Source organism: Podarcis bocagei (genome assembly GCF_964188305.1).
Source record: "Podarcis bocagei genome assembly, chromosome: 15".
NCBI lineage: Eukaryota > Metazoa > Chordata > Lepidosauria > Squamata > Lacertidae > Podarcis > Podarcis bocagei.
Window position 1 is genome coordinate 13,608,572 of NC_138141.1, and position 20,599 is coordinate 13,629,170.

General features: G+C 43.9%; 3 protein-coding genes across 3 annotated transcripts in view; 1 reads left to right on the forward strand and 2 right to left on the reverse strand.

Moving 5' to 3' along the window:
- Positions 1 to 11,256, reverse strand: part of PANX3 (pannexin 3) — a 29,980-nt gene extending 18,724 nt beyond the window's left edge. Inside the window, exons 1-4 of the mRNA XM_081171768.1 lie at positions 8,672 to 11,256; positions 4,892 to 5,034; positions 3,057 to 3,271; positions 369 to 1,024 (exon numbers count right to left, since the gene is read on the reverse strand). Of these exons, the coding sequence (XP_081027894.1) occupies positions 369 to 1,024; positions 3,057 to 3,271; positions 4,892 to 5,034; positions 8,672 to 8,852 (1,195 nt within the window). The 5' untranslated portion in view covers positions 8,853 to 11,256. The remainder of the gene's footprint in view (positions 1 to 368; positions 1,025 to 3,056; positions 3,272 to 4,891; positions 5,035 to 8,671) is intronic.
- VSIG10L2 (V-set and immunoglobulin domain containing 10 like 2) overlaps positions 1 to 20,599 on the forward strand; it is a 174,004-nt gene that overhangs the window by 16,260 nt on the left and 137,145 nt on the right. The gene's annotated exons all lie outside the window — the stretch shown is intronic.
- On the reverse strand, positions 11,348 to 20,518 carry RPUSD4 (RNA pseudouridine synthase D4). The gene is made up of 7 exons (XM_081171808.1): positions 20,317 to 20,518; positions 18,671 to 18,836; positions 17,375 to 17,576; positions 17,059 to 17,152; positions 15,915 to 16,065; positions 15,169 to 15,266; positions 11,348 to 12,452 (listed from the first exon to the last, which is right to left on the reverse strand). The coding sequence occupies exons 1-7, from the start codon at positions 20,479 to 20,481 to the stop codon at positions 12,231 to 12,233; spliced, it is 1,098 nt and encodes a 365-aa protein (XP_081027934.1). The 5' UTR covers positions 20,482 to 20,518; the 3' UTR covers positions 11,348 to 12,230.

Consider the following 20,599-nt stretch of genomic DNA (forward strand, 5'->3'; position numbering starts at 1 on the left):
ATTGATCTGACTTGGGCCAGCGAGGAGGCCAGGGGAGAATTAGCTGTGGGGCTAAGGTGGCTACACAAAAAGCACAATGGTTGCAAGATCAGGTTGCAAGATGCGAAAGTGACCAAGGGGAGAAGTTGGTGGAAACCTTAATTGGGAACACCTTCATTCCAAGAATGGCTGCTTTGTTCTTTTGCTGTGGTCATTAAAGACTCTTTCAATGGTAAGGGACTCTTTTCGATTTGTCCTGCTTATCTACGGCCAAAGGAGGGGAGGAAGCTGAGTCCCCGAAGCCTGACAAGACATGAATAAATCTGAGTTGTGCTGTGGTCTTTTTCCACAAAAGTTAGAAAGTTTGGCTTTCTGCTAGTATCACTTACCAATAATTTCACTGTTGTGATGAGGCGAGTTTCCATTGGCACAGAGATTGTGCTTAGGCTTCAACATCTCCAGACCAGCCAAGAGGGTCATAAAATCCACCACCGTGTCAATGTCTTCCTTATCCGCCCTGACATCCCTCAGAGTGCACAGCACGCTCAGCCTGCTGAAGGACTTGACCTCCGAGATGTTGGCGCGCAGGAACAGCAAAATGATGTTCAGGTCGTTCAGAGGGCAGGTCAGCATCTTCCTGCTGAGGAGGTCAAAAGCTGGCAGCATCTCGTAGATGGATAGGAGCCGCTTGTCCCATTGGCACAACTGAAGCAGGTGGTAGATGACAACGGGCCCCAGAAGGACGTACACACACCCAATGCAGATGCTGGTCACCTGGAAGACGGTGAAGAAGACGAGCTTGCAGGGGACCGAGCCTGGGATGTGAAGCTCATCTTTTAGCAGGCCCACCTTGATGGTGCAGCTGAACTCATCTTGGAAAAAGACGGCCACGTGGAAGTAGGCTAAGTAGAAGCAGGTGGCAGCAAGGAGGAAGAGGAGGAGGAGGTTCCGTAGCACGTAGACCCCAACGAGGTAGTAGGAGCGCTGCTTGCAGGTGAGGTACCTCTCCAGTAATGGGAATTCAAAATAGCGTTCCCTGCGAGCCCTTGGTGAGAGAGAAACAAGGACTGTTTACCGTTATAGCTGGAAAAGAGCTTGGATCTATAGATCTGGTCAGTCGGTGGAGCTCTGCCTTATGGGGGAGAGAACATGATCGAGGAGAGGCTGCAATGGTCAGACAGGCAATTTTAGGCTCTGGAGTCTGGACTTTAATGGTTTTACCAGGCGGGTGGTGGTGGAATTCTTTAAATCAGTGGTTCTCAAAAGTTTCCCCCCACAGACCACTTGAAAATTGCTGAGGGTCTTTGAGGACTACTTAATGTGTCGTCCCCCCCTTTGGAAGTTGCAGCAATTGTAATTCACTGTGCTCAATGCTGTATGTTTTTCCATTGTATTTTGTTGCTTCTTTTGCTTCCTATGTTGCATTTTATTAAACATTGGTACCTTGGTTCTCAAACTTAATCCGTTCCAGGAGTCCATTCGACTCCTGAAACCATTCAAAAACCAAGGCACAGCTTCTGATTGGCTGCAGGAGCTTCCTGCACTCAATCGGAAGCCGCGTCGGATGTTTGACTTCCAAAAAACGTTCGCAAACTGGAACACTCACGGTGTTCGGGAGCTGATTTGTTCGACAACTAAGCCATTCAGGAAGCAAGGTACCACTGTATTACCTGAATCCTATGGAATTCAGATTGTAATACCATCTAATGCAATATAGGAAATAGAAGAAGCAATAAAAATACAGTGCAAAATCAATCTGGATGTTTAATGTGGACTCACTTAAATGAAACTCGCAAACCACCAGTGGTTCACAAGCCACAGTTTGGGAACTGCTGCTTTATATTATTAATATTAATCCTATCATTATTGTTATTAAGCCAGTTGAGGGACCTGAACTTTTGCTCTAAAGTCACTTCCGGCAATTGCTCTCCAGGAATTTATCAGAGAGGGAGATGCCAGGGACTGAACCTGGAACCTTCCGCATGCAAAGTGAGTGCCTACCACCTCGACTACAGGGGTGCCAACTTGAATAAAATATTGCGAGGGTGGTGTGTCATTTCTTAGTACAGAAATTATTATCTGATATGTAAGAGATCTTTCCTATTCTAATTAATTCAAGAGGGTTCGGGATTCTTCTGGAAGCTTCTCTGTGTGAAAGAAAAAAGCAGAAGGTTCATAATAATAATAATAATAATAATAATAATAATAATAATAATAATAATAATAATAATTTATTATTCATACCCCACCCATCTGGTTGGGTTTCTCCAGCCACTCTGGGCTGCTTACAACAGAATATTAAAATACAATAGTCTATTAAACATTAAAAGCTTCCCTAAACAGGGCTGCCTTCAGATGTCTTCTAAGAGTCTGGTAGTTGTTCTTCTCTTTGACATCTGGTGGGAGTGTGTTCCACAGGGTGGGTGCCACTACCAAGAAGGCCCTCTGCCTGGTTCCCTGTAACTCGGCTTCTAGCAGGGAGTGGAGACGCTCCTTCAGGTTTGGGTTATTCCTTCAGAGAAGCTGAGTACAGCTGGCTTAAACTAGTTCTGTTATCGCTTTCTGTCAAGGTCGTGCTGACTATAATAGTAAGACCAGAAGCAGCCTGGGTTTCACTTTCACTTTCTATCTCTCTTTCCTTCTGGTGTGGTGTTCTGTATATAGTATGCTTAGTGTTAAGGTTTAATTATATGTTATTGCAAGTTTAAATTAAGTCTGCTGCAACGGGATTTCTTATGGACAGGGCCAATCCTGAATGTATTGGATTTGTGACCATTGTGCTCCTTTGCCTTCAGTAGCAGTAAAGCACTGCTTGATTTAAATACAATTGCCTCTTGTCTATTTTTTGGGAATTCTGCAACGTGTTTAAGTTTTTGCTCTGCTAACTATACATTGGAATCTACTCTGGATGTATATTGAATAGAATTCCACGACAGGGGGTTCACATACGCCATTTGAACGACAATGCCCATCAACTCTGGGGGACCCTGGCACCCTCAAATATTTTATGGGGCTCCTAGGAGTTGGCTCCTGTGCTTGGCTACATCCCTTCTCCTCAGCCATCCGTTTGAGCTTACTTGTCGTATTCCTCCCATAGCTCTTCTGGGTCGGTACCAGACTGTTGTAGTTTCACCATGTGCTGCACTAAGCGGATGGAACGGTTGTAGGATTTGTCCAGCTCATCGATGATGAAGAGCAGGTCGCAGTTCAGCGAAGAGGCAGCCGCATATCTCCAGAGCAGAGAAGGCAGGTACATGGCGACTGCAATCACCAGCAAGGAATATGGGAAGACCTAGGTGGAAAGAGAAAAATACAGTAAGAACTGACAAGGAATCAGGGGCATGGGAGAAAGAAATACTAGGTATTGACCCAACTTATTTTTCTAGAATACTCTTCTCCAGGAGTTCTTTACATCTTGAAAAGGGAAAAAGAAGCTTGAAATATACTCGGAGTCGAGAGTGGATTTCATGCTCTTTATGCAGCTCATAGTGGTGAGGAGGAATGAATGTTCCCCCAGAATGTCTGCTCTATATACATTATTTACACAATGGGCTGCACTTGATTGGCTAATTCCGGGATTCACCTGTAGGCCAATCAGGTTGCATATTCACTTCCACCTGGAGCTGGATTGGAGCCTGTGGACCAATCAGACTGCTGCATTCTGAATCCTATTGTTCTAGGACCAATCAGACTGCTGCATTTTGGATCCAATTCAACTCAGTACATAACAAAGCTCATTGCATAGAGAAAGGGGCAAGGCCCAAGAAAACAAGAACATACATTTTAAAGAAGATTGGAAAACGTTTATTGAATATATGGGGGGAAATTATGTGCACTTGAAAACACTGGCAGCATTAGGATAAATTCATGAGTGTAAATACGTTTTGATGGATGTAATAATGGAATACTGAACAGTTTAGTTTTTGTAAAATATGCAGGGATTTATGATACGTAAAATGAACCATGGAAAAGAGAAGAAGGGAAGTCATGGATATTTTAAGGATGTTTAAATGAGTATTCTAAATTGTAAAATGGAAAATTTAATAAAAATTATATATATTTATATAAAAGAGAAAAGGGTAGGGCTATACTGCTGGCCCCCACCACAGTCTTGTATTGAAAGTCTTGCCTTGCCTCCAGCACCCATGTGATGAGTGCACACCTTTCACAAGGAACCCCTACGTGTGAGCAGCAAAGATGCTTCCTCTTGAGACATCTGCACTTAGTGTAAATAATGAAACCTTACAAAAAATATACTGAGAGTGTGCTAGAACCACGTTATTCAACCTTGGGTCCCCAGATGTTGGCCAATGTTGTGCCCTCCAGATGTTGCGCAACAGCTCCCATCACCCCTCTCTATATAAGATTCCTGGTAAGATCCCTTCTTGTCCCTCTTAAAAAGAATAGACACGGCAATCTTATTAAAGTGCATATAAAAGTAGTTTACTCACATTCATTCAGTTCACAGTTTGATCCCTGAAGGCAGACTTATGTTACAAAAGTACATTCGTATGTGGAACTATCCCACAAGAGAGTTAATTCCTAAGTGACTGCATAGAGGAAAAACAAAAATGGAGAAGAGAGGAGCAAAAGAAGATGGTGTGCTCCTCTTCCTTCCTCTTGCTACCCAAGCAGACTAGGCCAGATTAGACCATGTTCACATCTAGTCACATGCAAAGGAAGTTTGTCCCAGCTCAGGAATGTTGTACTTGACTGCAGTGTGTTTTACATCCCACAAATAGGACCACATAGGGGAGGATGGGAGTCCAGAAGATTCCTTGGAATCTTGTTTTTATGATTTATGTTTGATATATCATTGTGAAATTTTAAGTTGAAAAAACAAAAAAAAAAATAAAAAATAGTAAATATAATAATCCTTCCTTTGAATCACTAAGGTGTCCCACACTGATACCTTGAGGACCCAGAGAGATCTGGATTGAGAGTCTCCCACAGTATCGTAGTCATGGTGAAGCAAGGAGTCCCAGCATACAGCGTCGACGTAGGCCGATTGCTTCCCTGTGAAGTTGGCGGGAGAGAAGCAACTGATCTGGGAGCCTGGAGGGGAGAGCAAGGCAGAAACAGAACCATTAGCCTCCAGGGCCATTTCTGCTGGTACTTCACCCAGCTGTTGCATCAAACTGCAGGAAACTGAACGCAACTGAACGCTGCTTCATCCCAGCAATAGCAACCTTGTGACTCAAGCAAGCAGATGGTCTTCCTGGTCAATGAGGAGAATGAGTCCGGTTCTCCCAGCAAATACTCCTGATCAAACTGCTCCCCATCACATAACCCCAGCTGTGTTTTTTTCCTTAAAAAATGTTTAGGGTTACTCTCATTTTGACTCAAGGAAACCACCATTTTATAGTTCAATTCGGGGGAAATAAATACAGTGGTACCTCGGGTTAAGTACTTAATTCGTTCCGGAGGTCCATACTTAACCTGAAACTGTTCTTAACCTGAAGCACCAGTTTAGCTAATGGGGCCTCCTGCTGCTGCTGCACCGCCGGGGCAAAATTTCTGTTCTCATCCTGAAGCAAAGTTCTTAACCTGAAGCAATATTTCTGGGTTAGCGGAGTCTGTAACCTGAAGCGTATGTAACCCGAGGTACCACTGTACAGTAAATGGGCAAAAGTACTGTGGACTCTTGGGTTGCGAACGTGATCTGTGCAGGATGCACGTTCGCAACCCACAGTGTCCGCAACCTGCAGTGGTATGTCTGCGCATGCGTGGGTTACGATTCGGCACTTCTGCACATGTGCAAAGTGCAATTTAGCACTTCTGTGCATGCACGACCGCCAAAACCCGGAAGTTACTCGTTCCGGTACTTCCGGGTTTCGGCGGTCCGTAACCCAAAAAAACGCAACCAGAAGCTTCTGTAACCCAAGGTATGACTGTACTGTACAAAGATTCACAAAATGTTTAGGGGTATGCGTACCCCTGCGTAACCCCCAGAAAAAAAAGCACTTGCTGCGTTACATTACCACAACCAGCCTTTGGTGATGGCCAGCCCATGGAGCGACAGTTCACATGCCGAAATTCAACACTTTGAGATTTTCTCCAGGCCATTTCGAAGGGCGAAAAGTGGGGGGCACAGTGGGGCATAAAGAGAGAGTTTGCTTGATTTAGGGAAGCAGGGGCAGCAACCTCAGACGAAATGGGAATTTGCCACCCCCACCCAACCCGTCTGCTGCCGTTGTAATGGCCTGTTCTCGCCACACTTGGCGAGAGGGGGAGTGATCTGCAAGGCCTTCTTGCTCATCTTCTCCGCTACAGGGGCCCTGCAGATGTGCTTTTACAGCAGAGTAAGGAGAGAAATGGGGGTGCGGGTGGCACTGTGGGTTAAACCACAGAGCCTAGGACTTGCCAATCAGAAGGTTGGCAGTTCGAATCCTCGCGACGGGGTGAGCTCCCGTTGCTCAGTCCCTGCTCCTGCCAACCTAGCAGTTCGAAAGCACGTCAAAGTACAAGTAGATAAATAGGTGCCACCACGGCAGGAAGGTAAACGGTGTTTCCGTGTGCTGCTCTGGTTCGCCAGAAGCGGCTTAGTCATGCTGGCCACATGACCTGGAAGCTGTACGCCAGCTCCCTCGGCCAGTAAAGCGAGATGAGCACCGCAACCCCAGAGTCGGCCATGACTGGACCTAATGGTCAGGGGTCCCTTTACCTTTACCTCAAGGAGAGGAATTAAGGTTGCTAGTACTTCCGCGTGCTAAACGAGAACCTACCAAATCTGCAGTTCCCATAACAATACATGAACTGAGAAAAAGCACTGTCACACAATTTGCACTCCTAATTTTGAGATGCAATTTCTCCAGCCACAGAATGTGTTCAAAATTGTGTGTGCTAGTGAAAAGTGCATGTGAAAATATATTGATTGATTGATATTGATTGAATTTATATAGCCCCCTATACCTGGAGGTTTCAGAGTGGTTCACAAAAAAGATCACAATATATAACTATATAAATAACCCCCAAAAGAGCCACATTTTAAAAGGGTATAGGATATAGTGAAAATAACACAAAAGTGTGACATGTATGCTATTGCATCATTAATCTTTCTGAACTCTGGGCTCCCCTTCTGAATGTATGCTACCTTTTTCACATACAAACCCTTGCTGCAACAAATTGTCAACCATCTGTTCCCCATGCAACAGGGAATTGCAAGGTATTACTCAGCCTAAACATTGGGAAATTGCTTTAGAATCTATACAGAACTTCTCATTGGACCTGAAATTGATACTGAATCAGCAAAAATTAATATTTTGAGTATAATGGATTCTTCAACATCTGTATAGGAAGGCAGTGTCTAACACATATAGATGTTGGGGGTGTAATGCTGAGAGTTCCCTTTGAGGCATATAATGTAGGCTTTTCCAGTGATATATTCCTTTTGGGATTGAAGCGGTTACTCACATCTGTTTTGTATTGGCAAAATCCTTTATATTTGCAGCTGCCCATATGCCTTTAAATGATACCTCTGTGGCACAGGGCTTAACAGATGGAAAACAAAAGTGGATTTTGCGAGCCCTTGTGGTGGCTAAGACACTTATACTTCAGCCTGGAATAGTACATATCCATTATCCGTTACATAGAGGTCCGAGAACCTTACTACACTGGCAACATTTGAACATATTTAATATATAGGAATAAATTCCGTATGGATTCCTGTTTGAATACCTGGAGCTTTTACATTAACTTGCATGCTTCATTTAAGATTTGTGTTCTGGTGATCACTGCATTCACAATGTGAAATGATGGTCTATTATTATTAGTATTATTTGCTTATTGTTTCTCTTTTTCCTTCGTCTCTTTTTCTTCTTTAATTTCTATTTTTTTAAAAAAAATCTTGTTAAATTTGCAAATTAAAAAAAAAAGTTTTAAATTGGAATTGACCCAGAGTCCTAAGGTAGGGAGATGTATAAATATTTATACAAACATTTTCTTAATTATCATCTGGTGGAGCCAAAATTTAGTGGCTGAAGTTTCCAAAATTTGAATGTAAAATTTCAGAATAAAGTTCGTAGTTCAGATACGAATTTTTATTTTCAAATTTGAGTGCTTTAAGCTTCTTGACATAACTTTGGCAAGTGCTGTATACAGAAGCACACAAGACATGAATAACTAAATAGTATTGCACCCCAATTAACAAATACTAAAATCAAGTATCCCAGTGCATGTATAGTACATAAACAATTTAGTGAATTATCTAGCAAACATCTGAGTGCAGAAAGAACATCTAAAGGTGTTCAACTTTTTGCAGAAAAGTTTTTGGAACAAATGAATTTCAGCTAGAGAATAGAGCAGGATAGATTATGAATATTCATAATCTATGGTTCAAATGCATTTTGGACTAGAGACAGACTAGAGTGCATTTAGTTCCCGTTGTAATCAATGCCACTAAACAGTGGCGTGGTGTGGGGGGTGCAGGGGGGGCCAGCCGCACCGGGCGCAACATCTGGGGGTTAGGGTTAGGGGGCGCAAATCCACGGGTTAGGGGGCGCAAATTACTTGCCTTGCCCCGGGTGCTGACAAGCCACGCTACGCCACTGCCACTAAATTTTTCACATCAATTTTAATTCATAGGCCCAACTAACACGGAGTGGATACAGCCCAGTGAGAATATATTTTAAGTCAGTTTAACTAGAACCCTGGAACAAATAGTAGTAATAGTAAAGAAAGCAAGTTAACGTACCAGACGAAAATTCCCGTGCAAATGACAGGGACACGAGCAGCAAAGGCAGCCCCACAGTGACAAACTTCACGATGCGGTCACACGATAGCTCCAAGCGAAGCCCCTTTGCCCTGGAGCCATTCGGATCCGGAAGCAAAGCATCCGAGAGCATATACTCGCCCGCGGTGTGTGCGATCGACATGGTACTTTTCGGATGGGCCAAGCACAGGCAAGAGAAGAGAAGAGGCAGCTGCTGCAATCGCACTGCTCACAAACGGCATCTGAAAGCTTGACGTTTGCACTTGCCAAACTGAAAGCTTTATTTGCAGAGAATTAAGCACCGGACAGCTGCAAATGACAGCCTTGGATGTTTGCGAAAAGGGAAGGGTAATTACAAGGCAACCCGGTTTCTTACAAAGCAGTGACTGCCGTCGGCCCCAGAAATAGCGCAAGCAGCATTGGAGCGTTGGGATTGCCGGGGACACCATGTACCTCCGTCTACCACAGGCATAGCAAGGCAAGGCTGGGTTCTTGTGGTTTTACATCCCTCTCTCATAAGCAGATGTTATTTCCAGCAAGCCTCTGCAGGAATGTGGGGCTGTGGATTTGGTTTTACATCTAGGAACACGCAGGGGTGGGCTTTCGGGGTTAGCCGACTAGTGGGAATCGTGGACCATGCTTGCATTTTCAGAGCACAGCGGTGGCTTAATCACACGCAGAACACCTGCATTCAGGGAGTATTTTTAGCCCTGTGGGGGTACGCACTGGGATTGGCAAAGCCCTTTCCATACTTGATATTAAAAGGCACACTTTGTGGGTTTTGCAAACCCTATAGCTTCAGGTCTTCAGTAGTAAATTGAAAGCAGGTGATCTGGAGAATTGATCCTTTGGTGGAGAACATCAGGGGACCAAATGCAGCCTGCCATCCTCTCTAACTGACCTGTGGGACTCTACCGCAAACACTCTTCTCAGACCTCCCTCTGCTTTGCAGGCTCGACTGCTTTTGCCTGGCTGGAATGAGCCTTTTGATGGCTGGATGGGAGGGTTTATAGGGGGGATGTTTGAATATGAAGAAATGAGCCTACTGTGCAGGGACAAAATTCATATTTGTCCCACCCACCACTTGCGCATATGGACGCTGGGTGATTGTTCAGAAGGAATGTGGCTCTCAGGCTGAAAAGGGTTCCCCATCCCTGGGACAGCAGGATAAAATGATATTTTTGATTGAAATATTAGAAAGCAGCTCAGTTTCAAACCTTTGCACTAGCCTGAGGCAGCACTAAGCACTACTACTAAGCATTTGTATAGCACATTATTATCATCCTAGCTACCACCCTGTAAGGTGCCAGAATTATTATTCCATCCTGTTGCAAATAGGGAGACTGAAGCTGAGAAAAGGTGGCTTGTCTGTGACCATGGCAGAGGGAACTACTGGGAACTTCCAGATTTCTAGCTTAGTCTCTTAACTGCTCTACCAGCAACTACCAAAGCTGAAGCAATGTCCCAACCTACCCAAATGTCTCTCTTTACCAGAAGAAGTCAATGATGGGACAGTTGGCCCTATTGCAATATTCCAACACTTGCAATACCCATCAAAACATCTGGAGAGCTCAGCCACTGCCAGCTACATCCAAGCTACACAGGCAGAGATTTATAAGGTTAAGCCATTTGCATAGCTGGTTTCTTGCAATGAGTAGAGAGGCATCCATCCCTTCTGAAATATCTGCTACCTCCCAGGACATTTCCCACACACTATGCCGCCAAACTGGGAACCAGTATTTTTGTTCTGGTTAAGACATTGTTTTTCAAGCCGATATTTGCAGCATGTTTCAGTGTCCTACCAAATCCTCCCCTCCTGCAAAACTCTCAAGTGTGGAATACCTTTTCCCTAATCTACTCTCTCACCCCTGGTAATCTTTGTCCTGGACATGTACACTGTAGGGTATGGGATGAAGCATGTCCTTGATTTAATTAGGACACTGAATTACATGCCTAATATCAGCGCCAGCAGAGATTTTCATAGGAAGCCACAACTGCTGATATTCAAATACTACTACTAAAAGCACATCTCTTAGAATACTGTTCATCAACTGATGGGTCACAACAGGAACACTACCATTCTGTAAATTGATGTTAAAAGATTAAGAGATAAATTAAAGTTTGGGTTAAAAGTGAGTCTTGGGTCTGAAAAGGTTGAAGATACATTTTTCAGAAGACCAAATCTTGTTGACAGACTTCTCTCTAAGAACCCTTCAAGGTGCCTTGTAGTTAAGAGTTGCATTTTCTGTCCATCCATTAGGACATGTTGCTATTGTTCAACATATCGTTGAAAACACTCTTAGGGTTTTTTTCCTCCCTTTTCAAAATTACAGCTAACACTTCATTGATGGATTCTGCAGTTCCATGGATCAATTCTGTTACTACAGCATATAGCAGTCATCAATATGCCACCTTGCCCCTCACACCTAAAACAAGAAAGCCATGCAAAATTATGCAAGTGGCTGGGATGCTAAATGCTTGAATTTGGTAGCTGCCACTGGAAAGGCATCTTTTGTCTTCGTATTTACAGCTTTAAATGCCACAATTTCTTATTATGTTTGCAACTGTATTGTAGCCACAAGTATCCTATATTTTGTGGTAAACAAAGCACCAGCATGCAAATGTGAACTCAGAAAAAACATTTGGAACAGTTAGGGCTTTGGGGAATTTTTTTTATTGAATTAAGCAGCAGTTTAGGAGGAAATGCAAGAATCAAAGAGGCTAGACATGGTGCAGCAGCCAGTCTCCATATTACACTAGGGCAGAGGTTGGAAATTTGTGCCGCCCCCCCCCCCCAGCTCTTATTGGTTCCATATAGTATAGTCATAGATGATGCGAGCTGTCGTCCAGCAAACATCTAGAGGCCCACAGGTTACCCACAAACCAGAGGCTGTAGGTTTGGACACTCAAGTCTGGACACAACACTAAACCAAAATATAGCTTAGTTCCAATAGTACACAGCAGCAGCAGCAGGAGCAGTTCTGTCCCAGAACCCACTCATGTGTATTAAGCCATGATCTGGCTGAGTGTTACATGTGAACCAGGCCTAAGAGAAAGTCTAGCTGTCTAAAGCCAGCAGAGGCATGATTTGAACCCAAGGGCTTCTCAACGTGTAGCTGACTTCCATCACTATACAGCAGCAGAACAAACTCCAGACTGAGTCTTTCTTCAAAAACCCCATTACAATTACATCATGCCCATTCAGTCAATTTCTTCCAGCAAGAACGTTGTTTGTACTGGGCTGGGTTTCAGATGCCTCGACTGCTGTCTCCACCACCATATCTGTCACAGGACTACTGCATCTTCAAAAAACCCTGTCTGAAACCTACTGGGACCCCGGTCTTCACTTCCCATGGCAGCTGAATACAGAGCCTCAGCACTTGCCACAAAGATTCTCTGGACCGATGTAGGCTTCTAGGAGAAGCAAATCTTGCAGTTCCATGGTTGGCCACTTTAGAGTCCAAAAAGCTCCGCACTTAGTGGAATTCCAGGAACTAGGAGGTCAAGGAAATCACGTTTCTCCAATAAAGCTACACAGGCATCATTGCTTTGGTTCACTATTTCGTATTTCTGGGAACTCCAGCTTCAGTCGCTGTAAGGAGCGAATGAAGAACAGGGGTGGCTTGCAAACCAAGTGGATTTTATCTTCTTCGCTGCCGTTTTTTGCAGGCAGAGTGAGTTGGCAGGCATGGAGGTGAAGTGGGAGGTGGCGAGCTTTGACTTGTTCCAAGCCCAGCCTCTTCAATGCAGCCTTTGGAAGCTTCTGCAAAAAAGGAGGAAAGAAATGGTTAAATGTGAATTCCTGGGCAAGGATCTCTTAATTTTCCACTTTAGATCTCCAAGTGCTGGGAGGTGGAAATGCTCTCTTGCAATGATTTAACAAAGTTTTTTCTCAATTTTCTGAGAGATGTTGTTAGAAATCGACCTGGCAAGGGGCCAGAATAATGGGTCTTCTTGGAGATTTTGAGGATCAGGAATGATAAAAAAGAAAAAGGGTGTGCTTTAGCCATGATTAGTGGTTGGCCGCTGGTGAGAATTGGACAGTTACAAACAGTTGATTTGTTCATGGATGTATGGAGTAGAATGTAATGACCATTCTGTGCATTTGGCAAGAGATTCTCTTCAAAATTTGCAAGTATGCGGTAGATACTTTTCAGATTATACAATGTAGAAAAGGAAATAGTTTATGGTTGAAGTGAATTAAAAAGGAACTAAGTTTTTGCAATAATGGTCTGCTCTGTTCTAGCTATTTGATTTGTAATAATAACAAAATTAATATTAATATCATAAATGGTACTGCTCCCTCTCCAAACAGATAGATAAATATGCACCTTGACAGTTCTAGAAGCACTAGAGACTGCAGCAGGCACATGCCAAAGGATGCAGTGAACATCCAGTTGGATTAGTGCTTCACAGCAACTCAGACTAAAAGCTCTTTTTGATTCAGCCATAGCAGTGCTCTATGGATTCCAAGTCGGGATGGCAGCATCTCATCCAAACTCCTACTCCATGCAGGAAATCTAGGGCTACAGAATCTCCAAGATTTGAGTATCAAACCTCTACGTGAAGACTGCCAGCAATTACCCTTCAGGTAACTGGTTCTAGAGATGAACTGCTCTTCCTGTTAATACATTTCTCCTGATGTTCAGCCAAGATCTACCCTCCCGTAATTTAAGGAGCCTTGTGGAATGGTCCCTCCTTGATGGTGTCCTGGCAGGTGTTCAATGTGTTAGTGGGTTGTTATTCTGTGGCATACCACCTGGATGACTTCTGGTTAAAGGAGGCATATAAATAATTTTTTTAAATAACTAAATAGCTCCATCAGGCCTCCTCTCCTACAACTGTCACCTGGTTGCAGTCATTCCATCAGGCTGCCTCAGTGGGAAAGGTGGGAAGCGGGCTCATTCCATAAGCTTTGCCAAAAGATCAGCTCCATCAGTCACTTCCTGCCCCTCATCTGTTTCTATGCCAGCTGGTCATTATAGCTACTATTTAAGAATTGTGAGATCTGGTTTTTTTAAAAAAGAATATAAGTCTGAAGGCAGGGACTGTCTTGTTTTAATGTATTGTATGTAAGCCACTCTGGCAACCTTTTTGGTTGGAAAGCTGGGTACATATGCTCTACATAAATAAGTGAATAATACACTCCTTAGATTTCACCCTGCCTTCTTGGGCAGCAGAGAGCAAGCCCTTGCAGTCTTCTGTGTGACAGCCGTTCACATAGACCAGGAGTGGACACCTGGCGGCCCATGAATTTTTATCTGCATCCAAGCGGTTCTTTCAAAATGTCACTGATACACAGTAAAAAGTCAGCCAGGTTTAAGTAGCCAGTAGCCTGAGGCTACTAGTTCCTGGTACTCTCCTACCTAAAGCATTTAGCAGCAGGTGCAATGGGAGTGATTGTTTGGAATGGACTGGAATTTGAAGCAGATGACAACCACCTCAGGGCAGGAGATCAGTCTACCAAATTGAGACCCCACCCACCATGTTTTGAAATGGATAAGAATGCAAGCCAGGTTCCTTTCTAGAACTTGGCTGAGGCTTGAATCCTAAGCAAACTTACTTGTGGTTTAAGGATCTTTGGCCATAATGAGCCCTACTTCGAAGTAGGGTTTGAGACTCAACCGTCCACTATTTGTAAAAACCTAATGTTTTCAGAGCACTCAAAAGATCATACATAAACTAATTTGATACTTATGAGAAGTTAAAAAACTGATGATTGTTCACAGTAGCAGTTTATCCAAAGTAAAACATTGCATGTAATTCTTACAACATTTCCACGTATTTTAAGTCATTTCTGATTTAATACAGTGGTACCTCTGGTTACAAACTTAATTTGTTCCGTAGGTCCGTTCTTAACCCGAAACCATTCCTAACCTGAGGTACCACTTTAGCTAATGGGGCCTCCTGCTGCCACCCCAGGATGTTCTCATCCTGAAGCAAAGTTCTTAACCCGAGGTACTACTTTTGGGTTAGCGGAGTCTGTAACCCGAAGTGTTTGTAACCCAAAGTACCACTGTAGTTAGCTTTTAACTGATTTAATCTGTTGTATGGGTCGATCTTGCTTAGAGACAACTATAATTAAGGAGTATATAATTGAAATAAGTTAAACACATAGTAATACTACATAAGGTGTTTTTTTTAAAAAAAAATGTGAACAATTTGCTGAACAGTTCTTCTCTTTCACTTTGAACTTGAAATGTCAGGGTCAGCCTACACTTGTCCCAAAAAAGGGCAGGGGAGGAAAGGGGAAAAAATAAAATTTAAGTAAACACCCATTGTTAAAAACAGTCCTGATAAGTAGGCAGGACTGTTCAAGGATCAAGGAACACCTGCCAATATCTGACCAGTGTGCCAATCTAATTTTCAAGTAAGGAAGCATGGATAGGTGTGCAGTGACAACAGAGGCATAAGAGGCCCTTATTTCATCCTACTGTCTTCTTTCGATGAATAAGCTCCTTTCATCATGCTTCTCTTACCTGTGGTGCAAGCTTGTTCCAATGGGAATATTTATGGTCTCCAAGGATTGGACAGCCTAAGCCATAGGCCAAGTGGACTCTGATTTGGTGCTTCACTCCTATGTACAGGGGGAAGGCAAAGAGAAAAAATTAAGCACACATGTATAGAGAAAGCTACAACCACCAAATACACCCGTCTGCTCATTCTTAGCAATGGGCCACCCATACTGAGTCCCATTTGCAGTTTGCTAGAAATGGCGGAGGAAGGAGGAGAGAAAGGGCGGCTCCACTCATCTACCTCTGACATGAAGCCCCCAAAGGGAATGCCGTTCCTGCACCACTATCATAGTGTGAACAAATCAGTGGTCATTAAATTAAAAGCTTGTAATTCAAGTGGCACATTCATGCCTTCCTTTTTCAAACAGCAGCCTGTATTTCCTACATGTACTTCAGCAGCAATGTGCTTTTCTGTTTGCACCGGCTCTCAAAGAACAGCAGGGCTTTGCCCTGAAAAGCAACATATGAGTCCTTTCAATAAGTAAAATGAAATATACTTCTGCATAGGTAAACACTACTGTATGCTCCACCAGAAGATTTCAAGATGACCAAACTTGCTCTGCATTCAATTGCACAGAACAAGGGGCAAATAATAATAACAATTTTAAAATGCCCAAATAAGACAAACTGCCAGGCTTAGAGATGCTCGGGAAGGCTTTTAAGTACTCAGTGCTGATGGCACCACTCTGCAGAAGTTCGTGAGGCCTTACCTGTGACTGGGTGCAGTTCAAGGAGGGAACAAGAGGAGGAGCTACTCAGCACTCGGTACTGGGTCACTGCCATACTGGCATCTCTGTGCTTGCGGACTTTGAACATATTCCCATCCTCAGAGGACACACGATAGTTTGGCGCAAGTGTCATCTAAGCCAAAGAGAGATAAATAGATGTATCACGCCATAGAGGTCCATCCCTCATTATCCACCTCCCAGCACTTTGTCACTGAAGGATCAGGCAGCGTCAGTGTTTAGAAGGGCCCTTTACCAGTTGTAGCTGGTGCAAAGTTATGGCTGCTCCTGGACTGGGAGAGTATGACCCTAGTAGTTCAGGCACTGGTGACTGGTTTACTGGCATGTGGAGCTTCCCTTGCTCTTGAGATGGAGTGCAGAATGCTGCAGCACAGTTGCTGACAGAAGTGAGGTCCTGTAAGCGTAAGACACCTCTGCTCAGAAAGCTGCACTGGTTGTGCATTTGCTATTGGCCAAATTCAAGGTGTAACTATTATCATATAAAACTCTTAACAGCTTGGGGATTTGCAGGATCCCTTTACTACTCTATATAAAAAGGTAAAAGGTAAAGGACCCCTGGACAGTTAAATCCAGTCAAAGGTGAGTATGGGGTTGCGGCGCTCATCTTGCTTACAAGGCCAAGGGAGCCAGTGTTTGTCCACAGACAGCTTTCCGGGTCATGTGGCCAGCATGACTAAACCGTGATGGAAACCAGAGCGCACAGAAACACCATTTACCTTCCTGCCACAGCGGTACCTATTTATCTACTTGCACTGGTATGCTCTTGAACTGCTAGACTGGCAGAAGCTGAGACAGAGCAATGGGAGCTCACCCCATTGTGGGGATTCGAACCACCGACCTTCTGATCGGCAAGCCCGAGGCACAGTGGTTTAAACCACAGCGCCACCCGTGTCCCTATATGTGCCCATCTGACTGCCATGATTTGCGGAACTGGCACTGGAAAGCTGTTCCAAATCCAACTCACACACTGTGTTGAATTTCCCAGGAATAAAGCTTAAATGATAAATCAGTGCCTTGGTGCTTGGGAGAACTGGAAAGCATCAGGAAGCCCTCCTGGAAATGGTGTGGCTAGAAAAGTCAAGACATTGCTGACAGGAAGCAAACTCACTTTATAGTGCAATTGATTGCCCTCGGCTTCCTTCTCCATGATGGGAATATCCACCACTCCCTCTTCTGGCTTTGGTTCTCCGATGCAGATCGCCCTACCAAGATAACAAGTGATGAACAGTGGCATATTTCAGCTTGTTACAGCCATCAACTCTCCTTTCAAGAGGGAAAGAAAATGAATCCAGCACTTCATTAACAGGCACTGTCCCAGAGATGCAGTTCTGAAGGGGCTACTAGCTGATAAGAAGGCAAAGTTTCTATTAAAGCTGAAGGTGGGAGTGGGGAAGAGTATATGAACCCAGTAATGTGTCTCATACCAGTATTTTTTCTCCACCTGTCGGGTTTTGAAGAGCTGCTGGATCTGGTGTGCGGTGTCCTCATCCCGGGCAAGCACCATGACTCCAGTTGTTTCCTTATCCAGCCGGTGACAGAGATGAAGGGGTTCAGCTTTCATGCCATCCAACATCTTTGCCAGTACTGGCAGCACATCAGTGATGCACATTTTTACCTTGGGGCCACCTGGAAGGAAAGCAGAAACAGCCTTGATCACATAGCCTCCAAAGAGCAAATTCTTTTCCCTTAGCAACATCACCTGCACAATGTGTGAACACACCAATATCACAGACCTGAAAGGATAATTTTCCTGAAGGCCAGATTCTCACAAGCATCTCCTAAGCAAATTGGAAAGACTGTTGGATGTCCACATAATTACGCACTCATCTGTTCAATTATAGCTAGAAGCCAAAAGTTGTTACTTGAATACCAAGAGTGTGCATAAACAGCAACTGTATATGGGGAAATTGAGACGTGCTGTAATTGATTTGTTTCCCTTTGTCTCTCTTCCTTAGCAGAAAAAAATAGATTTTTCTTGGTGGGGGGATTAACCCCCCCACCTATTGTATTTCCCTATTGTATTTCCCCAGGAAGGAGATAGTCGCATACCACAGTTGCTGCCTCTGTAGTGTGTACCTTTCCAGTAGAAGTTGAAAAGACTTACGCAAGAGAAACACCTCCTGAATTATTATTTGCAAGCTGATCTGTGTAGCACTCAGAACACAGGTGGCAATGGCAGAGGCAGCTCCTACATGTACAAGCAGCACTGAGGTTTCATAGTTTATAATGTAGAAGAAATGTCTCTCTGGGAAGACTAAAGTTAATAAGACACTAGTCCGGCAATGTGGGAATCTCATAAGCAGAGGACAATGAGAGAAAACTATCCTTTTGTCATCCCCTCACCCACAACATCTAATTCAGAAGGTTATACTGCTTCTCAGTATCACTGAGAGTAGGGTAACTAGGATTCTGCTCCACAGGATGAATTCATATTTAACCTGTTGAAGAGCCACTACAGACCTCAAAAACAAATAAAAGCAATGACTGATTAAGTCATAGAGAAGGAGATATCTGGATAGTTAGCAGGGCTCTTTGCAATGAGGAACCTGTGGTCCTCTAGGTGTTTCTGGATGACAACCTCTGACCATTTGCCATGCTGACTGAGGCCGATGGGAGCTGAAGCCCAATAACATCTGAAGGGCCACAGCTCCTCCATCCTTTATAATTACCAATCCACTATAACAGTCTTTCAGTAACATCACATTGCTCATTTTTCTCACCATGAACAGGAAGGCCATAAGGTTTGTTAATCACCACAATCTCTTTGTTCTGGTAGAGGATTCCATTTTTTAGTGCCTTGGCCAACACATTAGGATGAACCCGCTGCAACTGCTTCGTTAGCTGAGCAAGTTCTTGCACCCGCCGTGATACTCTGTCTTTAGGAACCTTTGATGGACCAGGGAAGAAAGAACAAAGTAGTTCATCAATCCTTTATTGTATCATTTCTGGTGTCACAAAATATGTATAGGCATGCATGTGCAAAAAGAAATACAGCAAATGGTTTTTAAAAAGGTAAGAATGGAAACTACTGATGAAAAAATACACTAGCTCTCTCTATCTCTCTATGCACAAACACATACACCCTATTTGCCAAGAAAATAGCACTGGATCTGGAAATCATAAATCTCTGCCACCAACTTGCAACAAACAAGTCAATTAAAGCTGTGGAAGAAGAGGTGGAATGTGTATTTATTTTCCCTATGGCCATTTCCCCACAACAAAAACCCCTCCCTGTAAGGTGCTTTTCCCATGCAGGTGGAAAAGCATGGTGGTGGTCTTTCAGAAAAGCAGGCACTGCAGGAAAGGAAAAACAGCCTCTACTTGTGGATTCCACCACTCAAGCTAATTCAGCGTTCTATCAGGTTACAGCAGCAGGAGAGATGGGAGTTCAGACCCCTCCACTAAAACTGTTGGGAGATCAGCTCTATTAGGCTTCTCCTCTCTGTGAGCATTTTAAGAAACAATATATAACTTTAACAAAAATCATAAGAAGCTGTTTTTATTAAGATAACACCATGCATGTGCCAACTTGGTCCCTGGTCCCTGTACACTTATGTCACGATGAACTTAGCTGGAACACAGGAAGCTGCCTTATATAGAATCAGGCCATTGCCAGCATTGCCTGCACCGACTGGCAGCAGCTCCCAAGAGTTTCGGACAGGGTACATTCTCAGCAGCCACAATGACCTAAGTAGAACTGGATTTTTTTTAGAGAGGATATGCTACCCCAAGCAACACCACATATTAGCTATATATTTTGCTTCCCCCACGCCCCATCAAGGCAGCAATAAGGTGGTGTGTGATAAACGATGACATAAATGATCATACATAACAATTTAACGACAAAAGTTAAATCCAAGATTAAAAACAAAAGCTATGTTTAGGTTCTGCCAGGAGCTTGAGTGTTTACACGATATAGAAGTAAAGGCTGATTATTTAGGAGACCACTGTAAGCAAATGAAAACATTAGCAGAAGTTTAATCTCATTTCTAATGTAACAATCACTACGGACAATATGGAGAGATACAAAATATGGTCATGAAATAATATGCAGTTGAAAATGTTGACAAAAAGACCAATGCAGGGGGTGCTGGGAAGTTTGGATATTCAGAGAAATCTCTAAATGTGGATATGTACTTGGTATTGTTATAACTTTACGGCTGTAAAATCAAATAAGAAATATTTTCAAAAGAAAGAATAGAAGCAAAGGTTGGGAGTTCCAACCTCAAATTGCACACAAGTGCATATGGAACAACACACCAACCCCTTTCAGGGCTGAAGAATGTTGCATGCTGGGAAGTGTAGTCTTTCCTTCCCGGCGCAGTGCACTCTGGGAAATAGAGTCCCAACTGACCAACGGACTCACCTCGGCCTGCTTTTTTTTCTGCTCCTGCTTCTCGGCTCGTATTTTCTCCGCCAGCTGCTGGGCGCTGAGAGGGGCGGCCGCGCCCTGGCTGTGAGAAAAGGCCCGCCGGCCTGCTTTCAAAACGAGCCGCAGAGCACGGCAAGAGGCGCCACTCTGAGCCGCCATCTTGTTTAGGGCTGTCCGAAAAAAAGCAAACGGAACCCGGATGTGGGCGTGGTCAGCACCGCCCTCCCCTTTCGCTCGCGCGCTACCATGGCGGCAAACCAAGCAGGGCAGGGCATTA